A 26,625-nucleotide genomic window follows, 5' to 3' on the forward strand; every position below is an offset into this window, starting at 1 on the left:
CAACAAAGAAAGTGTTCCATTCATTGTGGAAAAGAGTAAAACCTTTCTTCCCATGGGTAACATTCCGCAGCCTGGTACTATCAATGGCACTAAGCCACCTAGATTACTGTAATGCAATTTATACCGGATGCAAAGAACAAATCATTAAGAAGCTCCAAACTGCTGAAAACACAGCAGCCAGACTCATTTTTGGAAAAACAAATTACGAAAGCGCCAAACCCCTAAGAGAAAAACTACACTAGCTCCCTCTTAAAGAACGTATTACATTCAAAATCTGCACCCTGGTACACAAAATTAATCACGGTGAAGCTCCAATCTACATGACAGACCTCATAGACTTACCAACCAGGAACACAAAAAGGTCATCACGAACATTCCTGAACCTCCACTACCCCAGCTGCAAAGGACTAAAATATAAATCGACATATTCATCCAGCTTCTCATACATAAGCACGCAATTATGGAATGCACTACCAAACGCCATAAAATCAATGCATGAACTAACAAACTTCCGAAAATCACTAAAGGCATACCACAATTGATCCATCCTAATTACCAGCCAAGGAAGCTGATACTAGAAATAGACAAAATGAACTTTAAACACTTGAATACCTCACCTACATTGTCAATTACTGTATTTTAACGCACTACCACTTGATCTCTTACTCCGGAAAAATCTGTAACGATTGACTGCTTAATTCACTTGTAATGTACGAACTTTACTACAATACCACTATGTATTTCTTGATACGGAACTGGCGATCGCAATTACGGTACACTGAGCCTGCAAATAGGTGGGAAAATGTGGGATACAAATGCAACAAATAAATACTTGCACCTAGATTATTAAAGTATGTAGTAAATCAAAGTATTCTATAATTTATGCATGTAATTATGTGTCTTGCTCATGCTGTGCCCAAACTCCACCTGAAAAGTACATGACATCAAACATTGGAGTTTGCTAGCAGAACAGCGTGTAGCCAGAATATGGTCATTTATGTATGTGTATGTTTACATAAGTACACAAATAACTAGAATACTGATATTTATGTTCATTCCTTCAGCCTAATTCTTGGCAACTTCTTATAGAATTATTCCCCAAAATGCAGAACTTTGATAGCCTGGAAATCCACTTTTAAGCTTTATAAGAAAGAAATTGCTGATGCCAGGAAAAACTATTATAGTCCTCCCTAGTCCTCGCCAAGCAAGACTATTACACTCAACTGACAAATTCTCTTGGCTCTAACCCTCTTCGCTAGCTTGAACTCCCTCCTTAAAGTACCCTCAGCTCCTTCCCCCCTCCTCTCTCCTCAATCACTGGTTGATTACTTTCATGGCAAGGTCCAGAAGATCAACCTTGGATTCTCTGCCAAGCCGCCTCCTCCTCTTCTTCCCTTAACCCACTCCCTTAATCACCCAACCAATGCCGCCTTCTCTTCCTTTCCTGACATCACCAAAGAGGAAATCGCACACCTTCTTTCCTCCTCGAAATGCACTACCTGTCCCTCTGATCCCATTCCCACCAACTTACATAGTAACATAGTAGATGACGGCAGAAAAAGACCTGCACGGTCCATCCAGTCTGCCCAACAAGATAAATTCATATGTGCTACTTTTTATTTGAACCTGTCCTCTTCAGGGCACAGACTCCATTTCTCCCATTATCACCCCCTCTATCTGTCACATCCTCAACCTCTCTCTTTCCACTGCAACTGTTCCTGATGCCTTCAAACATGCTGTGGTCACACCGCTCCTCAAAAAACCATCATTGGACCCTTCCTGTCCTTCCAACTACCGTCCCATCTCCCTCTTACCCTTCCTCTCTAAGTTACTTGAGCGTGCCGTTCACAGCCGCTGCCTTGATTTTTCTCTCCTCTCATGCCATCCTTGATCCGCTTCAATCCGACTTTCGCCTTCTACATTCGACTGAAACAGCGCTCACTAAAGTCTGTAATGATCTATTCCTCGCCAAATCCAAAGGCCATTACTCCATCCTTATCCTGCTCGATCTATCCACTACTTTTGACACTGTCAATCATAGTCTTCTTGCCGTGCTGTCCTCGTTTGGATTTCAAGGCTCTGGTCTTTCCTGGTTCTCCTCTTATCTCTCCCACCGAACCGTCAGAGTATATTCTGGTGGATCATCCTCCACCCCTGTCCCACTCTCAGTTGGAGTTCCTCAGGGAACTGTCCTTGGTCCCCTTCTTTTTTCCATTTACACTTCTTCCCTGGGCTCTCTGATCTCATCTCACGGTTTCCAGTACCATCTTTATGCTGACAACACTCAGCTCTACCTCTCCACACCTGACATTACTGCTGAAACCCAGGCCAAAGTTTCAGCCTGCTTGACCGACATAGCTGCCTGGATGTCACACCACCACCTGAAACTGAACATGGCCAAAACTGAGCTTATTGTCATCTTTGATTCTACCCTCTCCTTCTCCGCTTAACATCCAGCAGACGGCAAAAACCTGTCGCTTCTTTGTCTACAACATTAGCAAAATTCGCCCCTTCCTCTCTGAATAAGCTACCAGAACCCTTATCCAAACCCTTGTCACCTCTTGCTTGAATTATTGCAATTTGCTTCTCACTGGTCTTCCGCTCAGCCATCTCTCTCCTCTCCAGTCTGTCCAAAATTCTGCGGCACGACTTATTTTCCCCCAAAATCGTTTTACCCACACTAGCCCACTCCTCAAGTCACTTCACTGGCTCCCTGTCCGCTTCCACATACAGTTCAAACTTCTCTTACTGACCTTTAAATGCATCCATTCTGCAGCCCTCCATTACCTCTCCTCTCTCATCTCTCCCTATATTCCTCCCCGTAATCTCTGCTCGCTGGACAAATCTCTGTTGTCGTCCCCCTTCTCCTCCACTGCTAATTCCAGGCTTCGTTCCTTTTCCCTAGCGGCCTGAAATGGACTTCCTGAGCCTGTATGCCTAGCTCCATCTTTACCTGTTTTCAAATCTATGCTGAAAACCCACCTTTTCACCACTGCTTTTGGCTCCTAACCACTACTCAATTCCCCTATCCTTGTTCCTTCTCACCCAGTACTTTCCTCGCCCTTAATTGTCTTGCCTGTCTGTATTTTTAGATTGTAAGCTCTATCAAGCAGGGACTGTCTCTCTGTGCCAGGTGTTCAGCGCTGCGTGCGTCTGGTAGCGCTATACAAATAATAATAATAATAATAGTTGGTTCTTATGTTTAATAGCAAGAGATTTTTTGGTTTGGAAAAAAAATTAACTGCCACATCTCAGAGCCTTAATAACCCCCAGGCTATACCACCATCAGCCCAAGTGTTGGCTGATTTCTTTGCTGATAACGTAGCCAAAATTCATTTAGAATTAGTAGAAGATAAATTTCATATCAGTAAGGAAATTAACATACATAGTAACATAGTAGATGATGGCAGAAAAAGACCTGCATGGTCCATCCAGTCTGCCCAACAAGATGAACTCATATGTGCTACTTTTTGTGTATACCTTACCTTGATTTGTACCTGTCCTTTTCAGGGCACAGACCGTGTAAGTCTGCCCAGCACTATCCCCGCCTCCCAACCACCAGTCCCGCCTCCCACCACTGGCTGTGCCACCCAATCTCGGCTAAGCTCCTTAGGATCTATTCCTTCTGAACAGGATTCCTTTATGTTTATCCCACGCGTGCTTGAATTCTGTTACCGTTTTCATTTCCACCACCTCCCGCGGGAGGGCATTCTAAGCATCCACTACTCTCTCCATGAAAAAATACTTCCTGACATTTTTCTTGAGTCTGCCCCCCTTCAATCTCATTTCATGTCCTCTCGTTCTACCGCCTTCGCACCTCCGGAAAAGGTTCGTTTGCGGATTAATACTTTTCAAATATTTGAACGTCTGTATCATATCACCCCTGTTTCTCCTTTCTTCCAGAGTATACATGTTCAGGTCATCAAGTCTCTGCTCATACGTCTTGTAACGCAAATCCCTTACCATTCTCGTAGCTTTTCTTTGCACCGCTTCAATTCTTTTTACATCCTTCGCAAGGTACGGCCTCCAAAACTGAACACAGTACTCCAGGTGGGGCCTCACCAAGGCTGAGGTTACAGATTTTGTGAACTTGATTCTTGTTATTTGAGTCTAGGATAGATTTCAACCAATTGCTCCCAATGAACTACTTTCTCTTTTGTTGAAAAGTTCTAAATCGCAATGCTGTTTAAATATATGTCCTGTTTCCCATGTAGTTCTTATGTGGCTCACTACTGGAATCAATGATTTATTGTGCTCAGGATCTTTACTTTCTGATATGGGGCAGATTGTCCTTACCCCCCCAATACCTTAGGGTGCCAATTTGAATATGTCTTTAGCATCCCGTTAGTGTTCTGTTGCCAATATTCCTATATTTACCAAGTTGATTGAATCTTAAGTACATAAGATCTTATGCTAGTTGACAATTTTCTGCTTATTTGGATAGGTTGTGTGTCTTTGTAACTCCCAATTTGTGTTTAGAGCCTCACATACTACAGAGACTCTGATACTGACCCCGTATTCCTACGTGAAGCAGTAGTTAGGACCTGGGAATTGAGCAGTACTACTCCAATTTGATATACCAGTGGCATTTGATGCCGCCAATCACTTTATGTTATTGGAACATTTAACTGATATTGATATTTCTGGTAAGGTCTTTTTGAACCTGGAAGATATGGAGATACAGATTCTATTATGATAAACAGCAATAGTACCAACTTAGAAGAAGTCTTCAAGCTGGGGAATAAGGTTAGCATTTTATTTGTGCATTTTCTGTATTAGTTTGAGGCCTCAAGTATAACATATATTGTTTTTTTTCTGTTTGAAGATATGCAAGATTTTGCTCTCCATATGAGTGTTAAGATGTCAAGTATACTAAGTACACAAGATGTATGAAGCCCATTCACAGTTCCCAGCTTATTTTAACGAAAGGCTTATTAAATGCAGAGCTTTTTGTATCCTAGTATCATCCATTATCCTTTCCTTAATATTTTTAGTCTCATGCATTAATCCAGTGGTCTCTAGTGTTTTCAAATCTCACACTAACACTTTTGTCCCACCTGGAATGTAAACCGCACTGAACCCTGGAAAGGGGATATTAGCGGTATACAAGAGTTGATTTGAATTGAATGGTTCCAGGACTTTCTAAATAACCATAGTTATTGTGTAACTTTTTCAGAATTTTTGGTCTGCAGGGTTGGGGTCCCGCAAGGGTTCTCACTGTCCCCCCCCCCCCCCCCCCCATGTGATTTAATTTGTGCATGGCCACCCTAGGAAAATTGAGATAGGTATGGGAAAACTTTTGTTTTCTTATGTGAATGACATATTGTTGGTAATTCCTATACCAGCTGGAAGCTCTGATTTTGTGAACTTGATATCATTAAGTATGAGGAAGATACAAAACTGGGTATTGGATAATAAGCTAAAATTGAATTTCAGTAAAACTAAGATTTTATGGTTTAAAAACATGGAGTTACTCTCCCGTCCTCTCTAATTTTATCAGAGGATCAAAAGTTAGTAGTTGAGTCGGAATCAAAGGTGTTGGGGGTGATTTTTGACTCGTCTTTGACTTACCACTCTTAGATTAATTCCTTATAAAGGAAGACTTTTTTTCAGATTTAAAACAGCTTATCCAAACGATGATTTTGCCCTATTTGGATTATTGTAACGTTCTTTACTTGGGTTTATGTTCCAAACTAATGAAGAAATTACTACAGAATGCTTCAGTGAGAATCATTTTTTTGGCTTAAAATGTTTAGCAATGTGTCTTCTTATGTCTCTAAACTTCACTGGCTTCTGATCTGTAAAAGGATTTTATTTAAAACATCATGCTTGGTTTTTCAGACTCTGATCGGAATTACTGTCTATTATTCCAAGACTGTCTAATAGATATGTTATTCTTGAAAATTGCAGATTCAGTGTTTTCTGTTACGGGAGTTTCCTTTTGGAATTCCCTTCCAGTTTACATTACAATTGAACAAAATTACCTTGCTTTTCACAACTCAAAACTTATTTGTTTAACTAATGATGAGATGTTTTTAGGAGGGAATCTTTTTTTTTTTTAACTGCTGTTTGATTTAGTACAGGATGTACATATTACTTAAACAATTTCTCAATATTACATGAATCTCAATCAGGATTTTGAGCTACTCATAGTACCGAAACAGTACTAATAACTCTCAACTAAATGTAAACAAATAGTTTTAGCTGGCAATAATGTTCTCCTCTTACAATTTGACATGCCCAGTGCGTTCGACATGGTCAGCCATAATATTCTATTGAACATCCTAGAATATTTTGGAATTGGAGGAAATGTATTGAAATGGATCAATGGCTTCCTTACTGCAAGAACATACCAAGTTATATCGAAGTCAATGACATCAAAACTTTTACTAGAACAAGTTAATATTGTACTCTTTTCTTTGTTTACTTTATCAGATTTTCATTATTGAACATTATACATTACCCTTGCTCTCAAATAACTGAAATGAATTGTATATTTATTTACTTCTAATTTTTTATTATATTTTCTGTTCCTTAAATGCAATAACATTCTGAATTTCTCATTCTGGAAATGGTGTTAGCCATTACGGTATTCTGTATGCCACATTGAGCCTGCAAAGAGGTGGGAAAATGTGGGATACGAATATAGCAAATAAATAGTAACATAGCAGATGACAGCAGATAAAGACATGTACGGTCCATTCAGTCTGCCCAACAAGATAAACTCTACTACTACTATAAATCATTTCTGTAGCGCTACCAGTTGTACACAGCGCTTCACAATTAAACATGAAGAAAAGACAGTCCCTGCTCAGAAGAGCTTACAATCTAAATCAGGACAGACAGGACAAATAAGGGATAAGGGTAGGACAGACAGATAGGAACCATAGGGAAGGGACTATTGAAGAAAGGAAGACAAGATAAAGGTTATGAGCAAGTGACAAGTTAGGAGTCAAAAGCAGCATCAAACAGGTAGGCCTTTAGCCTGGAATTGAAGGCGGCCAGGGATGGAGCTTGACGTAACGGTTTAGGAAGCCTATTCCAGGCATAAGGTGCTGCGAGATAAAAGGAACGGAGTCTGGAGTTGGCGATGGAGGAGAAGGGTGCAATTAGGAGAGATTTGCCTAGTGAACGGAGTTCCTGGGAAGGAGTGAAGGGAGAGATGAGGGTGGAGAGGTAGTGAGGGGCTGCAGAGTGAATGCACTTATAGGTCAATAAGAGGAGCTTGAATTTTATACGGAAACGGATAGGGAGCCAGTGAAGTGACTTCAGGAGAGGGCTGATATGGGCATAATGACTTTGGCGAAATATTAGTCGTGCAGCAGAATTTTGAACAGATTGAAGAGGAGAGAGATGACTGAGTGGAAGACCTGTGAGAAGCAAGTTGCAGTAGACTAAGCGAGAGGTGATGAGAGTGTGAATGAGGGTTCTGGTAGTGTGCTCAGAAAGGAAAGGGCGAATTTTGGCGATATTATAAAGGAAGAAACTCATTGGTATATGATACTTCATATGTATATCTGACTTTGATTTGCCCTTGCCATTTTGAGGGCACAGATCGTAGAAGTCTGCAGGATGTATATACGAGGGTTTTGTATCTTAAGGGTTTTATATCTTTTTCTGATAATGATTCTGTAATATCTCTTTGCACACCGCATTGAACCCATTTCCAGGGGAATTAGTGGTCTATAAGACTTGTTTTGATATTGATAGTTTCCTTGCCCTTTTTTCAGGAGGGTTTCTACAATTAGTTGATGGCTTCATCTTCTTTTTGTTTTAAAGGAACCACCTTCAGGTGGACAAGCAGTTTTTATAATTCCTCCCTGTGTTCTAGATTAGATTAGAAAATTTTTAAAAGAGATCTCTTCTTCAGTAAAATAAATGAGTTATATTTCCAGAGTACATATGTTAACTAGGAATTGCGATTCTCCTGTGTAGTTTTTCTATAAATATGGCACCTGATTTGTCGAAGAGTCACAAGATACATCTCAATATCTCTCCAAGCCAGGATCCTGGTGGTCCAAGCTGGTTCTGGTTTCACAAATGTCTTCACATGTATCGTAGGTTTTTATTTCTGTATGCACAGGGAAAGAGAGAAACCCAATAGAAATGTGTGGTAGACATATTGAGATATCACAGAAGTTTAAAAAAAATAGAAGTTCTATTGATTGTGAACTCAGATCCCTTCCTTAACTATAAGATCATGTTTAAGACCTCTGTTTTGCTGTTTTCAGTCTAAAGTGTGTAATTTGGTGGTGTGGCTGAATTCAGATCTTTCAGTGGAAGCACATAGTGAATCAGTAATTAGTTTTATGTTTTTCCAATTATGTTTGTCCTAACAGTTTTATCTTCTACTGTTTCCATTTAGCAGTGCTGCTTGTTGGATGACCTTAGGAATCTTTAAACAAATAGCAGTTAATTTAGAATACAGCTACTGGTATCCAAGGGGGTTTTAATGCTACTGATAGTATTTATGCTTCTATAAAAGAATCTCTACCATTTTCCTATAGACACTCGGGATTGGTTTAAAATCCTGTTGCTAACTTGAAAGCTAGATATAAGTTAATAATAGTTTACCCTAGTGGTCAGCTACTCTCATATACCCTTAATCATTACATGATATTATCACGACGATTATTTTACTTGTTCCCAGGCTGTTTTGAAAGGGGCTCATTTCAAACTTTGGTAATTTTCTGGCTTTTATAACATCATCTCTGCCTTAAATCTTAAAAATTTTTTTGACTTCAATATGCCTACTTTGCAGAAAAGGTGGAGAAGGGAGATATAAAAACAGAGAGCAGATTAAAACCCATATATCCTATTCAGCCTGCCTATCCATATTCTCACAGAGTGCCTCCTCTAGGTCAACTTTGGGACTGTTGGGCAAGCCAGCTTATGGCATGGCACAGCCAGCGCTTATGGTATGCCAGTTTGGATATTCTTACCATATCCTGCACTGTAGAAGACTTCTCAGATCTTTTTATGACTTACGTGGCAAAATAAAGTCTTTGGAAGAAGTAGTAGTGCTTTTTATTTTCTTCATTTTGCTTCAGAGCAAAACACAGGGCAGCATGCTTTGTTTCCCAACACAAGTATTGAAGCAACAAAATTTTCAAACATAAATATATTCAGCTTTTCATCATAACATAAGAATAGCCATACTGTGTCAGACCATATATCCCACTATGTTTCCAACAGTAGCCAATCCAGATCACAAGTACCTGGCAGAAACCCAAATAATAGCAGCATTCCATGCTACCAATCCCAGGGCAAACAGTGGCTTCCCCATGTCTCTCTATAGCAGACTATGGACTTTTCCTCCATGCAACATCTTGGTTGTGGAAATATTCAAAACTAACTTCTAACTCACATGGCCTTCAGTGAAGCATCCATCTGACTCCATAAACCAGCACACTGCGTGTCAATGGGGATCAACTATATATTGTCCAGTTTGTGTGTGTGTGTGTATATATATATATATATATATATATATATATATATATATATATATATATATATATGTATAATCTCCTAAAATTTCCTTTCCCTGTATCAACTTCATTTTTCTTAGCTTCCTGGCAATTTCTCCAGCCGCCTGCACATTCATCTCACTCCAGAGGCCATCTACTGGACCTTTTTGCCTATAGGTTTTTCAGTCCAGATAATGTTTTCTGTTGGTAACAAGATCTGGGTCCCTGGCCCTTGGTCTGATCACTGTAGGCTTGGGTAGTTTTTATTGGAGGGAAATTGCTAGAAACACAAGATACCAAGATGCTTTTCCATCTTATTGTACAAGGGGTTGGATTGATATTGCAAAGTTCTGGACTGCAGTCTTCAATAGCAGCCCAACTGGGATTTCTGTGGGTCTATCGTAGGTGGCATAGCTCCGTTTCAGACCAAGATTAGACCAACGCACAAGTGTAGGCAATGGTCAAAAGCTTGAGCGGCAATGGTTGAAAGCTTGCACAAATGAGAATAAATTGTTGTTGAGGAGTGCTCTCGGAAACTACAAAAAGGGGCAATGTAATATTAATGAGTGACTTCAATTATCCGGATATAGACTGGGTGAATGAAACATCGGTACGCGCAAGGGAAGTGAAATTTCTTGATGAAATCAAGGATGGCTTCATGGAACAGCTGGTTCAGGAGCCGACAAGAGAAGGGAAAATGCTAGACTTAATCATTAGTGGAGCTCATGATCTAGTTCGGGGGGTAACGGTGCGAGGGCCGCTTGATAACAGTGATCATAATATGATCGGTTTTGATATTGGCTATGAAGTAAGTGAACTCAGGAAATCAAATACACTAGCGTTTAACTTTAGAAAAGGAGACTACGATAAAATGAGGAGAACGGTGAAAAAAAGACTGAAGGGAGCGGCTGAAAGGGTAAAAAACTTGAATCAGGCGTGGATGCTGTTCAAAAACACCATCCTAGAAGTACAGGACAAATATATTCCGCATATTAGAAAAAGAGGAAAAAAGACCAAACGTCAGCCGGCGTGGCTAAACGGTAAGGTAAAGGAAGCTATTAGAGCCAAAAAAAACAATCCTTCAGAAAATGGAGAAGGGAACTGACTGAAGACAATAAGATAAAGCATAAGGAATGTCAAGCCAAATGCAAAAAGGAGATAAGGAGGGCTAAGAAGGACTTTGAAAAAGAGTTAGTGTAAGAAGCGAAAACACATAGCAAAATTATTTTTAGGTATATTAAAAGTAGAAAGCCAGCTAAAGAATTGGTAGGGCCGCTGGATGACGGTGGTGGTAAAGGGGCGATCAGGGAAGACAAAGCTGTAGTGGAGAAATTAAATGAATTCTTTGCTTCGGTCTTCACCGAGGAGGATTTGGGAGGGATACCGGTGCTGGAAAAGGTATTTGAAGCGGACGAGTCAGAAAGACTAAATGATTTCTCTGTAAACTTGGAGGACGTAATGGGGCAGTTCTGCAAACTAAAAAGTAGTAAATCACCGGGACCGGATGGTATTCATCCCAGAGTATTAATAGAGCTGAAAAATGAACTTGTGGAGCTACTGTTAGTAATATGCAATTTATTCCTAAAATCAGGTGTGGTACCGGAAGATTGGAGGGTGGCCAATGTAACACTGATTTTTAAAAAGGGTTCCAGAGGAGATCCGGGAAATTATAGACCGGTGAGGCTGACGTCGGTGCCGGGAAAAATGGTGGAGGCTATTATTAAGAATAAAATTACGGAGCACATACAAAAGCATGGGCTACTGAGACAAAGTCAGCACGGATTTAGTGAAGGGAAGTCTTGCCTCACAAATCTGCTGCATTTTTTCGAGGGGGTGAACAAACATGGACAAAGGGGAAGCCGGTCGATATTGTATATCTAGATTTTCAGAAGGCGTTTGACAAAGTGCCTCATGAAAGACTCCAAAGGAAACTGGAGAGTCATGGGATCGGAGGCAGTGTATTATTATGGATTAAGAGCTGGTTAAAAGATAGGAAGCAGAGAGTAGGGTTGATTGGTTATTATTCTCAATGGAGAAGGGTAGTTAGCGGGGTCCCTCAGGGGTCTGTGCTGGGACCGCTGCTTTTTAACATATTTATAAATGACCTTGAGATGGGAGTAACTAGTGAGGTAATTAAATTTGCAGATGACACAAAGTTATCCAGGGTCGTCTCGTCACGGGAGGAGTGTGAAAGATTACAAGAGGACCTCGTGAGACTGGGGGATTGGGCATCCAAATGGCAGATGAAGTTCAACGTTGACAAGTGCAAAGTGATGCACGTGGGAAGGAGGAACCTGAATTACGGCTACGTCATGCAAGGTTCCGCTTTAGGAGTTACAGACCGAGAAAGGGATCTGGGAGTCATCGTGGATAGTACGTTGAAATCTTCCACTCAATGTGCTGCGGCGGCTAGGAAGGCGAACAGAATGTTGAGTATTAGAAAAGGGATGGAAAACAAGCATGAGGATGTTATAATGCCGTTATATCACTCCATGGTGCGACCGCACCTGGAGTATTGTGTTCAGTTCTGGTCGCCTCATCTCAAAAAAGATATAAAGGAATTGGAGAAGGTGCAGAGAGGGGCGACGAAAATAATAAAAGGGATGGGATGACTACCTTATGAGGAGAGGTTAAGAAGGCTATAACTCTTTAGCCTGGAGAAAAGGCGGCTGAGGGGTGATATGATAGAGGTGTACAAAATAATGAGTGGGGTAGAGCGGACAGATGTGAAGCGTTTGTTTACGCTTTCTAACAATAATAGAACCAGGGGACACAAGATGAAATTAGAATGTGGTAGGTTTAAAACAAATTGGAGAAAGTTTTTCTTTACTCAGCGCGTGGTTAGACTCTGGAACTCATTGCCAGAAAAAGTAGTGATGGCAGCTGGCCTTGCTGAGTTTAAAGGGGGTCTGGACAGATTCCTGAAGGAAAAGTCCATTGATCGTTATTAAATTTGGGGGGTTTTGCCAGGTTCTTGGGGCCTGGATTGGCCGCTGTTGGAGACAGAGTGCTGGGCTTGATGGACCTTTGGTCTTTTCCCAGCATGGCAGTGCTTATGTACTTATGTTATAAGGGATGTGAAAATATTATAGTAAACATGTGAGTGATTGAACAATAGAAAGCTTTACAACCTGATTGATACCCTGTTCAATACAAAGGATCTTTCAATCATTAATGAAGTATCTCCTTCTGCAAATGAATTAGCTACCTATTTTGAACAGCAGATCTTGAAGATCAGAAGTGTATCGTCCCTTGGGGGGGTGATCTGGAGAAATTTCACAAATTGCCAGTCTCTCTGAGTGGAGGTGTAAAAGCTGATAAAATTTGGTCATGCTGCCAGTTGGCAATGTCTGATAATGTTAGTTATTCTTCCTTGCAATGCATCTTGGATACTTGCCCGAATCACCTTCTGCAAGCTGCTCCTGACCTTTTTATTGATCTCCACACTTCACACATATCTTTTATGTTGTCACATGGACTTTTTCTTACAAAGAAGGGTTCTATTTTGTTGGCTCTGATTCCAAAAACCCTCATGCTTCCAGGAGTGATGTCACTAATTACAGATTGGTTGCTTCAATCCCCATCTTGACAAAGGTAATAGAGGATTTAGTTGGGCTACAGCTCATGGAACATCTTTCCACCATTTTATATAGCTCACAGTTGGGGTTCAGACCATGTTATAGTACTGAAACGGTGTTAACCACTCTTGTGGCACATTTCAGGACTTAAGTTAGCTTATGCAGGAGGGTTCTAGCGTTACAATTTGATATGTCGAGTGCATTTGATGTAGTTGACCATGATATACTACTTGACCAATTTGGGATATGTGGAGATGTCCTTAAGTGATGTGGTGATGTCCTTAAGTGATTTCAAGTGTTCCTGAAGGCTTGGTCCTACCAAGTGAAACTGTCAGGTTCTATTTCATCCCCTTGGTCCTCAGATTGTGGTGTGCCTCAGGGTTCTCCTCTGTCTTCCACGTTGTTTAGTGTCATTTATGGCAACTTTGGGGAGTTTTCTGGGGGATCATGGGTTTCATCCCTTTTATTTATGCCAGTGATTTTACTATTTATATCCCTTTTGCATGCAACTCTCATATATAAATGTCATAAATAAATATGTTGAAAAGAATAGAAACATGACAAAATGAAGGCAGATAAAGACAGGCCTAATCCACTATTCCCATGCAGGCCACCTATTTATCCCTTCCTCTCCCTCAGAGGTCCTATGTACTTGCACCAAGCCTTCTTGAATTCAGATATGGTCGTCTTTGCCTCCTCCACTGGGAGACCATTCACATATTTACCACACTTTCTGTGTGAAGAAGTATTTTCTTTGGTTACTCCTGAGTTTGATCCCTTTCACCTTTATCCTATACCCCCTCATTCCAGAGCTTCCTTTTAATGGAAAGAGACTTGCCTTGAGTGCATTTATGCCACAGAGGTATTTAAACATCCCATCTCCCACCCTTCTTCTAAAGTTTACATATTGAGATCTTTGTCCTCATACACTTTATGATGAAAACCATTGAACATTTTAGTAGCCGTCTTCTCAACCAACTCCATTCTGTTTATATCTTTTTGAAGGTGCGCTGTCCAGAACTGTACACAGTACTCAAAATGAATACTTATACAGAGGCATTATCAACTCCTTTTTCCTGCTAGCCATTCTTCTCCCTATGCACTCAAGCTTCTTTCTGGCTTTTGCCATCTCTTTTTCTACCTGTTTGGCCACCTTAAGATCATCACATAGGATCACACACAAGTCCTGCTCCTCTTTTGTGTGAAAAAGTACTTTACCCCCTAAACCATATCGCTTCCTCAGGCTTTTGTAGCCCAAATGCATGACCCTACATTTTAGCATTAAATTTTAGCTGCCAAATTCTGGACCATTTTTACAGCTTTGCTCTGTCCCTCCTCATGTTATCCATACCATCAGGGGTGTCTAACCTATTGTAGATTTTGGTGATGTCCACAAAGAGGCAAACCTTACCAGACAGCCTTTCTGCACTATCACTTAGAAAAATGTTACAAAGAATCGGCCTAAGAACAGAACCTTGCAGCACATCACTGATAACATCCTTTTTCTCAGAGTGAGCTCCATTTACCACTACCCTCTGTTACCTTCCATTCAACCAGTTCCTAACACAGTCACTTTAGTACCTATGATTAAGAACATATCATTGCCATACTGGAACAGACCAAAGGTCTATCAAGCCCAGTATCCTGTTTCCAACAGTGGCCAATCCAGATCAAGATCCCAGAACAGCAAAACACTGAGTTTATTTATAAGCCGTCTATGCAGAACCATGTCAAAGGCTTTGCTAAAATCTAAGTACACCACATCTAGCACTCCCTCTTGATTCAACTCTTTGGTCACCCAGTCAAAGAAATTAATCAGATTTGTCTGACAAGACCCTGCCTCTAGTGACATCATGCTGGAGTCCACTGATTCCAGAAACCCCTCACTTTTCTCTCTCTCTTTTTCTTTTTAAGAAATGTTTCCATTAATTTGTTTACAAAGGTCATACTAACCTGCCTGTAGTTTCCAGCATCTTTCTTGCTTCTCTTTATGGAGGAGGACCACCACATCTCTACCCTTCTCCAGTCACGGACACAGGGAAGATGAGTCCTTGGACCACAGCTGGAGGTGCGACGGACAAGTCCCCTGGGCTGGCACAAGGCAGGAGACAAGGCAAGGACCGAGGCAGGAGTGGGCAAGACAAGACAAGACTAGACAGAACAAGGCAGGGCAAGGCAGAACTGGACAAGACTGGGAAAGGCTAGGCTAGACACAGCTGGACAAGCAGGACAAGACGAAACAGGAACTGGATCCCGACGAGGCAAAGAAAATCAGGGCTAGAATTGGAACCCAGGCAGTACAAGCAGGACAAGACAAGGAACTAGTTTAAAACTAGGTCCAGACAGGCAAGACAAAGGCAAGGCAGGAACCGGATCCAGGCTTGAGTGGACAAGGCAACAAACAAGACAGGAAAGAGTAGGGCTAGGCGCAGAAGAAAAAACAAGATAAAAAGGAAAGCACGGTCTAGGCAAGACAAGAGTAGACAGGGCAGGAACCAAGAGACCAAGACAAGGTAAAATCTGGAGTCAGGGCAGGGCTGGAGCTTGGCAGGAAGTTGGAGACAAGGCAGGACTGGAGCTTTGCAGAAACTCGGAGACTAGGCAGGACTGGAGCTTGGTAGGAACTTTGAGACTTGGCAGGGACTCGGACACAAGGCAGGGTCCAAGGTAAGATCCAGGAACAGGAACAAGGCAGGAACTGGACCATGGCAAGAACATCAAGGTAGGAGCTCTGCAAGGCTGGAGCTGGAACAAGGCAGGAACACAAGGAGACCTTACAAGGCAGAAGACCACGAAGCAAGACCCAAGCAGACCCCCATTGCAAAGGTGATGAAGAAGAACCTAGGCCTCCCTTAAATGTGCCCAGGCCTGTGATAATGCTCCTGGCGAACCTCACACAGTTCCCAATGTGGACCCTTTAAATTATGGGCCGAGGCATGCGGAAAGTGCATACCAGTAGAACGAGTTGATAATTCTATTCCCATTGCCTGATTGCACACATTCTAATGACAGTCATAGTTTCACCACTTTCCCATAAAAATACATTGCTAAATCCTCAGTACTCAGCTTATCCTTGTCTCCAACATGACTGACTCCCTCTCGAATTGTTTGCCACTGCAGTAACTTTAGAAAAGAATTTCCTTTGCCATCACTTTCTCCAAATAATGTCTATTTCCCTCAAATCATCATTTGTTCCTAATAGCATCACGTTTTCACCCATCTCCTCTACAGCTGCCTTACCCTCCTCTTTCTTGCTTTCAACTTTCTTTAAACCAACCTTTATTTTTCCACTAAGTTTTTCACTTTACTCCCACCATAACCACTTCATCCAGCCCCCCACACTGTCTAGCTCCGAAATCACCATCAAATGTTCCACAAAGGCATTTGACAAAGTATCTCATCAGCGACTCCTGAGGAAATTGGAAAGTCATGGTATAAGAGGCAGTGTCCTATTTTGGATTAAGTACAAAAGATAGAGAACAAAGAGTAGGGTTGAGTCGTCAGTATTCTCAATGGAGAAGGGTTCCTCAGGGGTTTGTGCTGGGTCCACCACTTTTTAACATATTTATAAATGATCTAGAGATGGGAATAACTAGTGAGGTAATTACATTTGCTGATAACACAAAGTTATTTAAAGTTGTTGAATCACAAGAGGATTGTGGAAAAATTGCAAGAGGACCTTATGAAACTGGGAGACCGGGCATCCAAATTGTAGATGACATTTAATGTGAGCAAGTGCAAAGTGATGCGTGTAGAAAAGAGGAAGCCAAGCTATAGCTACATGATGCAAGGTTCCACATTAGGAGTCACTACACAGGAAAAGGCTCTAGATGTCATTGTTGATGACATGTTGAAACCCTCTGATCAGTGTGTAACAGCAGCTAAGAAAGCAAATAGAATACAGTGCAATCTGATTAAGTGCAAGGGTCTGGGACCAAAGAAATGCATGCAGTTAACCGGAGCGTGCACTTAACCGTTGTCACCCAAAGAAGCTTGACATCTGATAAACATATGTACAGTACTGTTTATTATCATACATACAGTGTACAGTCTCCGTTAACTGACGTTAGGCTTACTTGACGTAATCAGTTATAGTCCTCTGTACACTATTGGGTCTGTGAGTTCCATACACTACGTCTGCCAGACGGTAAAAACTGTCATAGCACTGATATCCAGTGACCTCCAGATAGGCCCGCACGGTGTTGAGACTCTCCAGCGCTCTTGCAAAAGTGACAGGAGGAGGTTGTTGATTTTCATCAGCATGTGCCTCGCTGCTCATTTCATCCTCTGTTTCATCATCAGTCATTGTTGCCTGTGTGTAGGCACATATCTCAGCATCAGTGCTGTCGTCAGCTGTTTGTAGATCGTAATCAACAGCTACACAGTGATGAAACTCCTCTTCAGTAACACCGGTTGGGGTGTCAATAACCTGTTCATCTGATGCGTTTGGAACAGCTGCATCTGTTTCTTCCCTCTCCACATCCTTAACAAAGCTTGCCCACTTGTAGCAGTTCACAATGGTTGCCTGTGTAACATGATTCCAGGCTTCTTTCTGCATATGTAGGGAATCCAGAAGTGATAGATTACGAGCCAGTTCAACTGCACGTTTATCCTTGCCAGTCTGGTCATCCATAACGCTCTATGCTTGTGCAGCGCTGCGTATGCTTTGTAGCGCTATAGAAATGCTAAATACTAGTAGTAGTAGTAGTCATCAGATGATGTAGCACAAGAGCCCGATAATGTTGTTTGAAATTGGCTATTATGCCCTGATCCATAGGTTGGATCAGAGAAGTAGTTTTTGGTGGCAGGAAGACCACCTTGACGTTAGACAGCCTGACATCATCCCTGTGTGCAGCACAATTATCACAAAGTAGCAAAATCTGAGTCTTTTGTGCCCACATTCTAGTGTCTAACTTCTTTAGCCACTGCTTCCAAATTTCCCCAGTCATCCATGAATTTGCGTTAGCCTCTTATGACACAGGAAGTCGCTTAACTTTCTTGAAGCAACGGGGCTGTTTGCTCTTTCCAATGACAAGGGATTCCAACTTCTCACTCCGATCCATATTAGCAAAGGAGGATCGTCAGTCGGTCCTTCGCCATTTTACCTCCAGTAGTTTTGGCATGTTTGAATGCAAGTGTTCCATCAGGAATCGCTCGCAAGTAGAGACCGTTTTCGTCAGCATTGAAAATGTCATGAGGTGCAAACTCGTTCAAGATGGTAGGAAGAACTGAAACAACCCAATTTGCAGCACTAGAGTCATCAGTGTCTTGTTTCTCACCATGCTGTTTCTTGAATTTTATGCTGTTCCTCTCCTTCCATCTTTCCAACCATCCAGCAGTGTCTTTGAATTTAGTTAGTCCAAGACTTTCAGTTAGCTGATTAGCTTTCACCATAAGCAGTGGACCACTGACAGGAAACTGTCTGCTCCTGACTCGAGAAAACCACCAAAGAAGAGCATCTTCTACCTCCTCAGCTTTTCCCGCCCGTTTTCGTTTCCGTTTGTGGATTTGTATTGTTTTGCCAGTCCTCCAGAAGCTGGTCTTTCTGCTTCAAGACACGTGAAATATACCTGGAATTGACACCATATTCTTTAGCAATAGATGCTTGACTTTGTTTGTTTTCAAATTTTTTAAGAACTTCTATTCATTCAGCCAGTGTTAAAGTCTTACAGTTCCGCCGCGATGACGACGACGACGACCCCAGTGTATGCTCTATCAACATTCTTTTGCTTATTCTGCCTGTGGCAGTTAAAGGGGCGGTAAATTTGAAATCTCGTTGGTTGTCATGCGCCAATTGGCTTCCATAATCCGTGTGCGCTTATGTGGGTTCTTTCCTGCAGAGGAGCGGTCTTGAACCATGCATATATGCAAATCTTGCACTTATCAATGGTGCGCTAAACAGAAGTTTGTCCCCATAGAAATTGATGGTGCCAAAAATGAGACCGAAATACGGCATGCAGTTAAACAGAGCATGCGCTTATCCGATGTGCACTTAAATGGAGTGCACTGTATTAGGAATTATTAGGAAATGAATGAAAAACAAAAATGAGGATGTTACAATGCCTTTGTATCACTCCATGGTGCAACCACACCTTGAATATTGTGTGCAATTTGGGTCACTGCATCTCAAAACAGATATAGCAGAATTAAAAAAGGTACAGCGAAGAGACAAAAATGATGTAGGGAATGGGATGACTTTCCTTTGAGAAAAGGCTAGACAGACTAATGCTCTTCAGCTTGGAGAAGAGATGACCGAGGGGAAATATGATAAAGGTCTATAAAATATTGATTGGATTGGAACAGTTAGATGTGAATCACAGTTTATTCTGTCCAAAGATACAAGGACTTGGGGGTATGCAGTGAAGCTACTAAGTAGTAAATTTAAAATAAATCACACACCATGTAATTAAACTTTGAAGTTTGTTGCCAGAGAATGTGGTAGAAGAAGTTAACTTAGGGTTAAAAAAAGGTTTGGATCATTTCTTAAAAGTCTATAAGCCATTATTAAGATGGACTTGGGAAACTCCGCTGCTTGTTTCTAGGATAAGCAGCATAAAATCTGTTTTACTCTGTTGGGATCTTGCCAGGTACTTGTGACCTCGATTGGCCACTGTTGGAAACAGGATATTGGGCTTGATGGACTTTCAGTCCCAGTATGTCAATTCTTTTTCTTGTGTTCAAACATTTTACAATGGAAAGAAAGTTGTGGAACAAGTGGTCATGCTAAAAGGGGGTAGATTAGGTACAACATAGAGAAAATAATATCTCTTCTTAGAAAGGGTAGTAGATTCCTGAAATAGCCTCTGAGGCAAGAGAACGAAGTGAAAAAAAAATCATGTCATATGTTTATTCTTATTGCATTTGAGTCCTTAAATTAAACCACTCTCATTTGCACATGTGTTGAGAGATGAGTTTGTTTTTTTGCTTGTGAAATTAGTGACCGTATCTTTGTTTATTGGTAGGTCTGGACCCTTCTCAGTTCCGCTCTCACCACCAGTTTCAGCAGGATGAGGAAAATGATGCCCTGCTTGGAGGGCCAACTCAACTGACGGATGAGGAGAAGTACAGAGACTGTGAACGTTTTAAGTTCTCATGTCCAAAGTGCACAACAGAAAATATCTATGACAGTGTGTTTGATGGCTCGGTCAGTTTTCTTTCTTCATCTATTTCATGAATCTCAACAGTATGTTTGTAGTAGATGAGACTTTTCCTTTGTGATGACAGTTGTGGTTGCTATGAGCAGCATTTTGAAAAATTAATTGTATGACTAGTGTGATGGAGCAGACAAGGGAATGCTCGGTTTTTCCAGTGAGTACCAGTAAGTCACTTTGCTGTTAGATTCTGTCAACAAATATCTCTCTATGAATAGATTTTGGGGGGTTTTTAAACTTTTTTTTTTTTTTATATCAAGGTAACGTTCCATGAGAAGACCAGAGTAATTTGCAAAATACAAATGTGCTGTCCCATGTACATTTGTGATCATTGCTCGTATAAATGTTATACCCCATCCCTTCCCTCCCCCAGAGAAATACCCAACGCTTAATGATTATGGCACTGAATCTAAATATTGTTGGAGCACTGTCCAAGTCTTCTGATATTTTTCTAAGGCATTCTTCTTAGAGGTAATGAGCCTGTCCATCAGTTTAATAACTCTCACTCTGGTATACCAGACCTCTATTGCTCGTAAAGCACAGACTTCCATGCCTTTGCTATAGCACATTTCACTTCCAGTAAGCAATAACCTGGATTTTCAAAAGGCATTTGACGAGTACCTCATGAAAGACTCCAGAGGATATTGGAGAGTCATGGTATAAGAGGTAGTGTTCCGTTATGGATTAAAAACTGATTAAAAGATAAAACAGAGAGTAGGGTTAAATGCTCAGTATTCTCAATGGAAAAGAGTAGATAGCGGGGTTCCCCAGGGGTCTGTGCTGGGACCACTGCCTTTTAACATATTTATAAATGATCTAGTTATAGGAATATCTAGTGAGGTAATTAAATTTGCTGACGACTCAAAGCTATTCAAAGTTGTTAAATCGCAAGAGGATTGTGAAAAATTACAAGAGGATCTTACTAGACTGTGAGACTGGGCATCCAAATGGCAGATAACGTTTAATGTGCGCAAGTGGAAAGTGATGTATATGGGAAAGAGGAGCCTGAACTATAGCTACATAATGCAGGTTCTACATTAGAAGTTATCGACCAGGAACGGGATCTAGATGTCATTGTTGATGATATGATGAAACCCTCTGCTCAGTGTGCAGCAGCAACTCAGAAAGCAAATAGATTGTTTAGGTATTATTAGTAAAGGAATGGAAAAACGAAAATGAGGTCATGCCTTTGTATCGCTCCTTGGTGCGACTGCACCTCAAATACTGTGTGCAACTCTGGTTGCATCTCACAACAGATACAGTAGAATTAGAAAAGGTTCAGAGAAGGTCAATGAAAATAATAAAGGGGATGGGACAACTTCCTTATGAGGATAGGCTAAAGCGGCTAGGGCTCTTCAGCTTGGAGAAAAGACAGCTGAGAGGAAGTATGATAGAGGTCTATAAAATAATGAGTGGAGTGGAACGGGTAGAAGTGAATTGCTTGTTCCAAAAATACTAGGATTAGGGGGCATGCAATGAAGCTACAAAGTAGTAAAATATTTTTTCACTCAACGTGTAATTAAACTCTGGAATTCGTTGCCAGAGAATGTGGTAAAAACAGTTACCTTAGTGGGGTTTGAAAAGGTTTGGATAAATTCCTAAAAGAAACGTCCATAAGCCATTATTACGATGGTCTTTGGGAACAGCCACTGCTTATTTCTATGCTAAGCAACAAAAAAAGTATTGTACTGTATTGGGATCTTGCCAGGTACTGATTTAATGGACTCTGTAACTTGATCCCAGACAGGTTTAATCATGAGACAAGACCTCCACATATGAAAAGACGAGCCCATGTTCTGGTATCCTCTCTAGCAATTTGTGGGTATACTTCTCTGAAAACTATCAATACGCTTGGGAGTCATATACACCTTGATATCGTTTTCTTGAAATTGAGCAGATATATTTGTTTTGGTCACCATTAAAACATCTTCTTGCCATTGAGATGTGTGAAAGGACCTTTGCAAGTCAGTTTCCCATTGGAGTGAGTATGGTAACTTATGAAATCTATAGCCCTTGATAGCTTTATATAAAGCAGATATCAACTCTTTCGCTTCAGATTGTTGTACCCATAAAGATTCCATCGCACCAAAGTCTTTAATTTTGGCATCTTTGTATGGAGCACTATTAAGGCTGTGCCTGCATTGCACATAAAAGAAAAAATCCAATCTGTTTATCTCAAACTCCTTCTGGAGTTACTCATATGTTTCCAGCTGTTTTTCTTGGTGCAATTGAGAAATAATAGTCGAACCTCTCTGTTTCCACCACCTAGCCAAAACATCTTGATCAGGGTATATACATCCTGAAACAGTGCAGTGAGGGATGCCAACAACAGTACTCTACCCACCTCCTCTAGTTTGTATCTGAGGGCTCGCCAACATTTTATAATATGAGAAACACAATTGTTGCTAGTGAAAGATTTACGGCTAGACTCTACAGGTCTCCACAGAATATCGTATAGTAAGCTAGCGGGGACATGATGCTGTTCGATCTGAGTGAGCGGCTTTGGAGTCAATGTTTTTTCCTCCAATCCCCACATACGTCTCAACTGGGCAGCTAAGTAGTAACTTCTTAGATTGCCCTAGTCCACCCATTCCATTATTCTTAGATAAAGCTGTTTTAGCTCCAATAAAAGTATTTACCATCTTTTGCTATTGGTTAAGAGTTTGAGCAGCAACAGGAATGGGGCAGGCATAAAAAAGGTACAGTAATTGAGGGAGTACATTCATTTTTATAATTGCCATTATTCCAATCTAAGAAAAAGTGCTCTTGCTCTAATCTCTTAGACCTTGCTGTAATTTCTTAAGCAAAAGTTTATAATTAATATCAAATAAAGAAGCAAGATTGGTAGATATCTTTTACCCCTAGAAATTTCAAATGAATATGCACCTATTTAAAATTACCCCAGTAATGTTAATATTAAGTGCCTCAGTTTTGTCTTAATTAGTCTTGAAACCTGAGACTGATCCAGAGAGCTTCATTTCATGTAGAATCTTCGGGAGAGACGCATGTGGGTGAGCAACTGAGAGAATCCCATCATTGGTGAATAAAGAGAATCCCATCATTGGCGAATAAAGAGATATTATGGGTACGGAAGCCAGTGTTCACTCCTATCTCTAAAGCATCCCTGATACACTGTGCAAAGGGTTCCATTACCAGGGCAAAGTGAACTGGTGAGAGTGGGCACCTTGTTCCTCAGCTCAACTTAAAGTTGCTGATATAAGTACTGTTAATCTTAGTATGGGCTTCTGGATTTCCATATAGAGTAGCCAGACATGTTATAAAAGCTTGGCCAATTCCCATCTTATGGAGGGTCGCAAACATAAAGTCCCTGTGCTCTCGATCAAATGCTTTCTTAGCATCGACCACTATTAACAAGGGGAGGGGTACCTTGCTAGTGTGAGCAGTCCATACGAAGTCAATAACTCTCTTAATATTATCCATAGTTTGGTGCCCTGGGATGAAAATAGCCTGATCTAAAGTAATCAATTTCCACTGCTCACCCACTTCCATTGAGAAAAATGGCCATTTAACCCTATCCTCTTTTTTTTTTTTTTTTTTTTGGTCCAATAACCAATTTCTAATCCATAACAGAACATTGCCTCCTATCCCGTGACTAATTTTCTGTGGAGTCTCTCATGAGGAATTTTGTCAAAAGCATTCTGAAAATCTAGGTACACTACATCAATCAGCTCACCTTTATCGTCATGTTTTTTTTTCCACTTTAAATTTTTTATTATAATAGTTTTGTACCAGTCAACTTTCACAAAGAACACAACTTGCTCACTCTAGCCCGCGCAGGGGCCAACACTTATTGGACTAGGACATCTTGTACAAGCTTATCAGCTATATAAACTCCTCTACAGTATGTGTTGTTATATTAGTCCTACAAACCACTTCCACACCCCAAGTAAACTGTGCGCCAATATTATGCACCATCCCCTCTCCCAGCCCTCCAACCACTTCCAGCCCCTTCACAATATGAGAATGCCACTTGGTTCTTTGGGACACACCCCCTCCCTGTACCCACCCCCTCCAAGCCCACCTGCATCCTCTAATTCTCCACCATCCTAAATGCGTGTTAATCGCTGATGGAATCAAGCCTACCCACCTTTATGTCGCAGAAACCCCTTCCTACGGTATGCCGTAAGGTGCTCCATTTGTATTAACTGAACCAATTTGCACTTCCAATCACCTAATGTCGGGGGGGGGGGGGGGGTCTACTTTCTTCCAATGCTGTGCTATGAGGCACTTGCCTGCTGCCAGCCCCATCACAACCATTTGCTCTCCTCCCAAGAATCCCTCTCATTATGTAAACCCAAGAGACATACCAAAGAACTGCACACCAAAGATGACTCAATCAAAATTACCAATGCTTTCATAACAGCCTGCCAAAAGGGAAACACTGTGGGGCAGGTCCACCATATATGTAAAAAATGAGCCCAGTTGTGATTTACACCTCCAGCATAAGCCCAATGTACCCGGATACATCCGCTGCAGTCTCTCCGGTCTGTAATACCATCTGATGAGGACTTTGTATGCATTTTCCTGCACCAAAACACACACTGAGGCTTTTTGAACCTCCCCACAAATAACTTCCCACTCCTGATCAGAAAAGCAGCGGAGGGAGTGGAAAACATGAAAAAAGATCTGAAGAAGCTGGAAAAATGGTCTAACGTTTGGCAATTAAAATTCAATGCGAAGAAATGCAAAGTGATGCACTTAGGGAGTAGAAATCCAAGGGAGGCGTATGTGTTAGGTGGGGAGAGCCTGATAGACACGGACGGGGAGAGGGATCTTGGGGTGATATTATCTGAGGACCTGAAGGCGATGAAACAGTGCGACAAGGCGGTGGCCGTAGCGAGAAGGTTGCTAGGCTGTATAGAGAGAGGTGTGACCAGCAGAAGAAAGGAGGTTTTAATGCCCCTGTATAAGACGTTGGTGAGGCCCCACCTGGAGTATTGTGTTCAGTTTTGGAGGCCGTACCTTGCGAAGGATGTTAAAAAAATGGAAGCGGTACAAAGAAAAGCTACGAGGATGGTATGGGAGTTGCGTTCCAAGACGTATGAAGAGAGACTTGCTGACCTGAACATGTATACTCTGGAGGAAAGGAGGAACAGGGGTGATATGATACAGACGTTCAAATATTTGAAGGGTATTAATCCGCAAACTAATCTTTTCCGGAGATGGGAAGGCGGTAGAACGAGAGGACATGAAATGAGATTGAAGGGGGGCAGACTCAGGAAAGATGTCAGGAAGTATTTCTTCACAGAGAGGGTGGTGAACACTTGGAATGCCCTCCCGCGGGAGGTGGTGGAGATAAAAATGGTAACGGAATTCAAACATGCGTGGGATAGGCATAAAGGAATCCTGTGCAGAAGGAATGGATCCACAGAAGCTTAGCTGAAATTGGGTGGCGGGGGGGAAGAGGGGTTGGTGGTTGAGAGGCTAGGCTAGGGGAGGGCAGACTTATACGGGGTTTGTGCCAGAGCCGGTGATGGGAGGCGGGACTGGTGGTTGGGAGGCGGGAAATACTGCTAGACAAATCAAGGTAAGGTATACACATATGAGTTTATCGTGGGCAGACTAGATGGACCATGCAGGTCTTTTTCTGCCCCCTGAAAACTAAATGGCCTGGGATCACATCCCCTAAGAAATTTATAAATCACTGATACTGGTTGGGGCACCCTCCTCAACAAAAGCCACAGGTTTTCCAGACTTTCCATCTCTTGAGGGTTCTCCCCCCTCCAACCCAGTGTCCCCATAAAGTGTTGAATCTGTAAATAGGAAAAAAATATCTCCCCCGGGCAGGCCATACATATGGAGCACAGCATATCAAAACTCTTCATCCTATCCCCCTGCTGCACAGCTCGGAAATTCAATATACCGATTTGTTCCCACCACACAAATATGGCATTTTCTTTCCCAGCCTCAAATTTTGGCTCCCATTGCAAAGGCACAAGTGTAGATATCTTATCAGTCTGGCCCCATTTCCTCCGCACTTCTCCCCACAGTTCCACCAAATGCCTCACAAACGGATTTTGTATCCCAGCCAAAATCACTCCCACTCCTTCAGTAGTCCACAAATAGGAACTCATTGGCCTATGAGGGCTATACAACTGCTCCACCTGACTAGCTGGCTTTGTTTTCCCCCTCTCCCAGTCTATAATCATCCGCAGTTGGGCAGCAAAATAATACCACTCAATATTGGGCACCGCTCTACCCCCCCCCCCCCCCCTCTCAGGAGCCCCCCACAATACATGTCCTCCTAAACGGGGATGTCTACCTTCCCAAATAAACTGTGACAAAAAACCCTGCAGTTTAAGTGTCCGCCTCAGAACCGCCACTGGCAGTGACTGAAACAGAAATAACAATCTAGGCAGCACATTCATCTTCACCACTGCCATGCACCCCCACCAGGAAAGCCACAAC

At 41.7% G+C, this 26,625-nt stretch overlaps 1 protein-coding gene across 2 annotated transcripts in view; it reads left to right on the forward strand.

The window, feature by feature from the left end:
• POLA1 (DNA polymerase alpha 1, catalytic subunit) overlaps positions 1–26,625 on the forward strand; it is a 782,590-nt gene that overhangs the window by 399,084 nt on the left and 356,881 nt on the right. For both annotated transcript variants that reach the window (XM_030202369.1, XM_030202370.1), the window contains exon 33: positions 20,008–20,189. In XM_030202369.1, coding sequence (XP_030058229.1) covers positions 20,008–20,189 — 182 coding nt within the window. The remainder of the gene's footprint in view (positions 1–20,007; positions 20,190–26,625) is intronic.

Source organism: Microcaecilia unicolor, chromosome 4, assembly GCF_901765095.1.
Source record: "Microcaecilia unicolor chromosome 4, aMicUni1.1, whole genome shotgun sequence".
Classification (NCBI taxonomy): domain Eukaryota; kingdom Metazoa; phylum Chordata; class Amphibia; order Gymnophiona; family Siphonopidae; genus Microcaecilia; species Microcaecilia unicolor.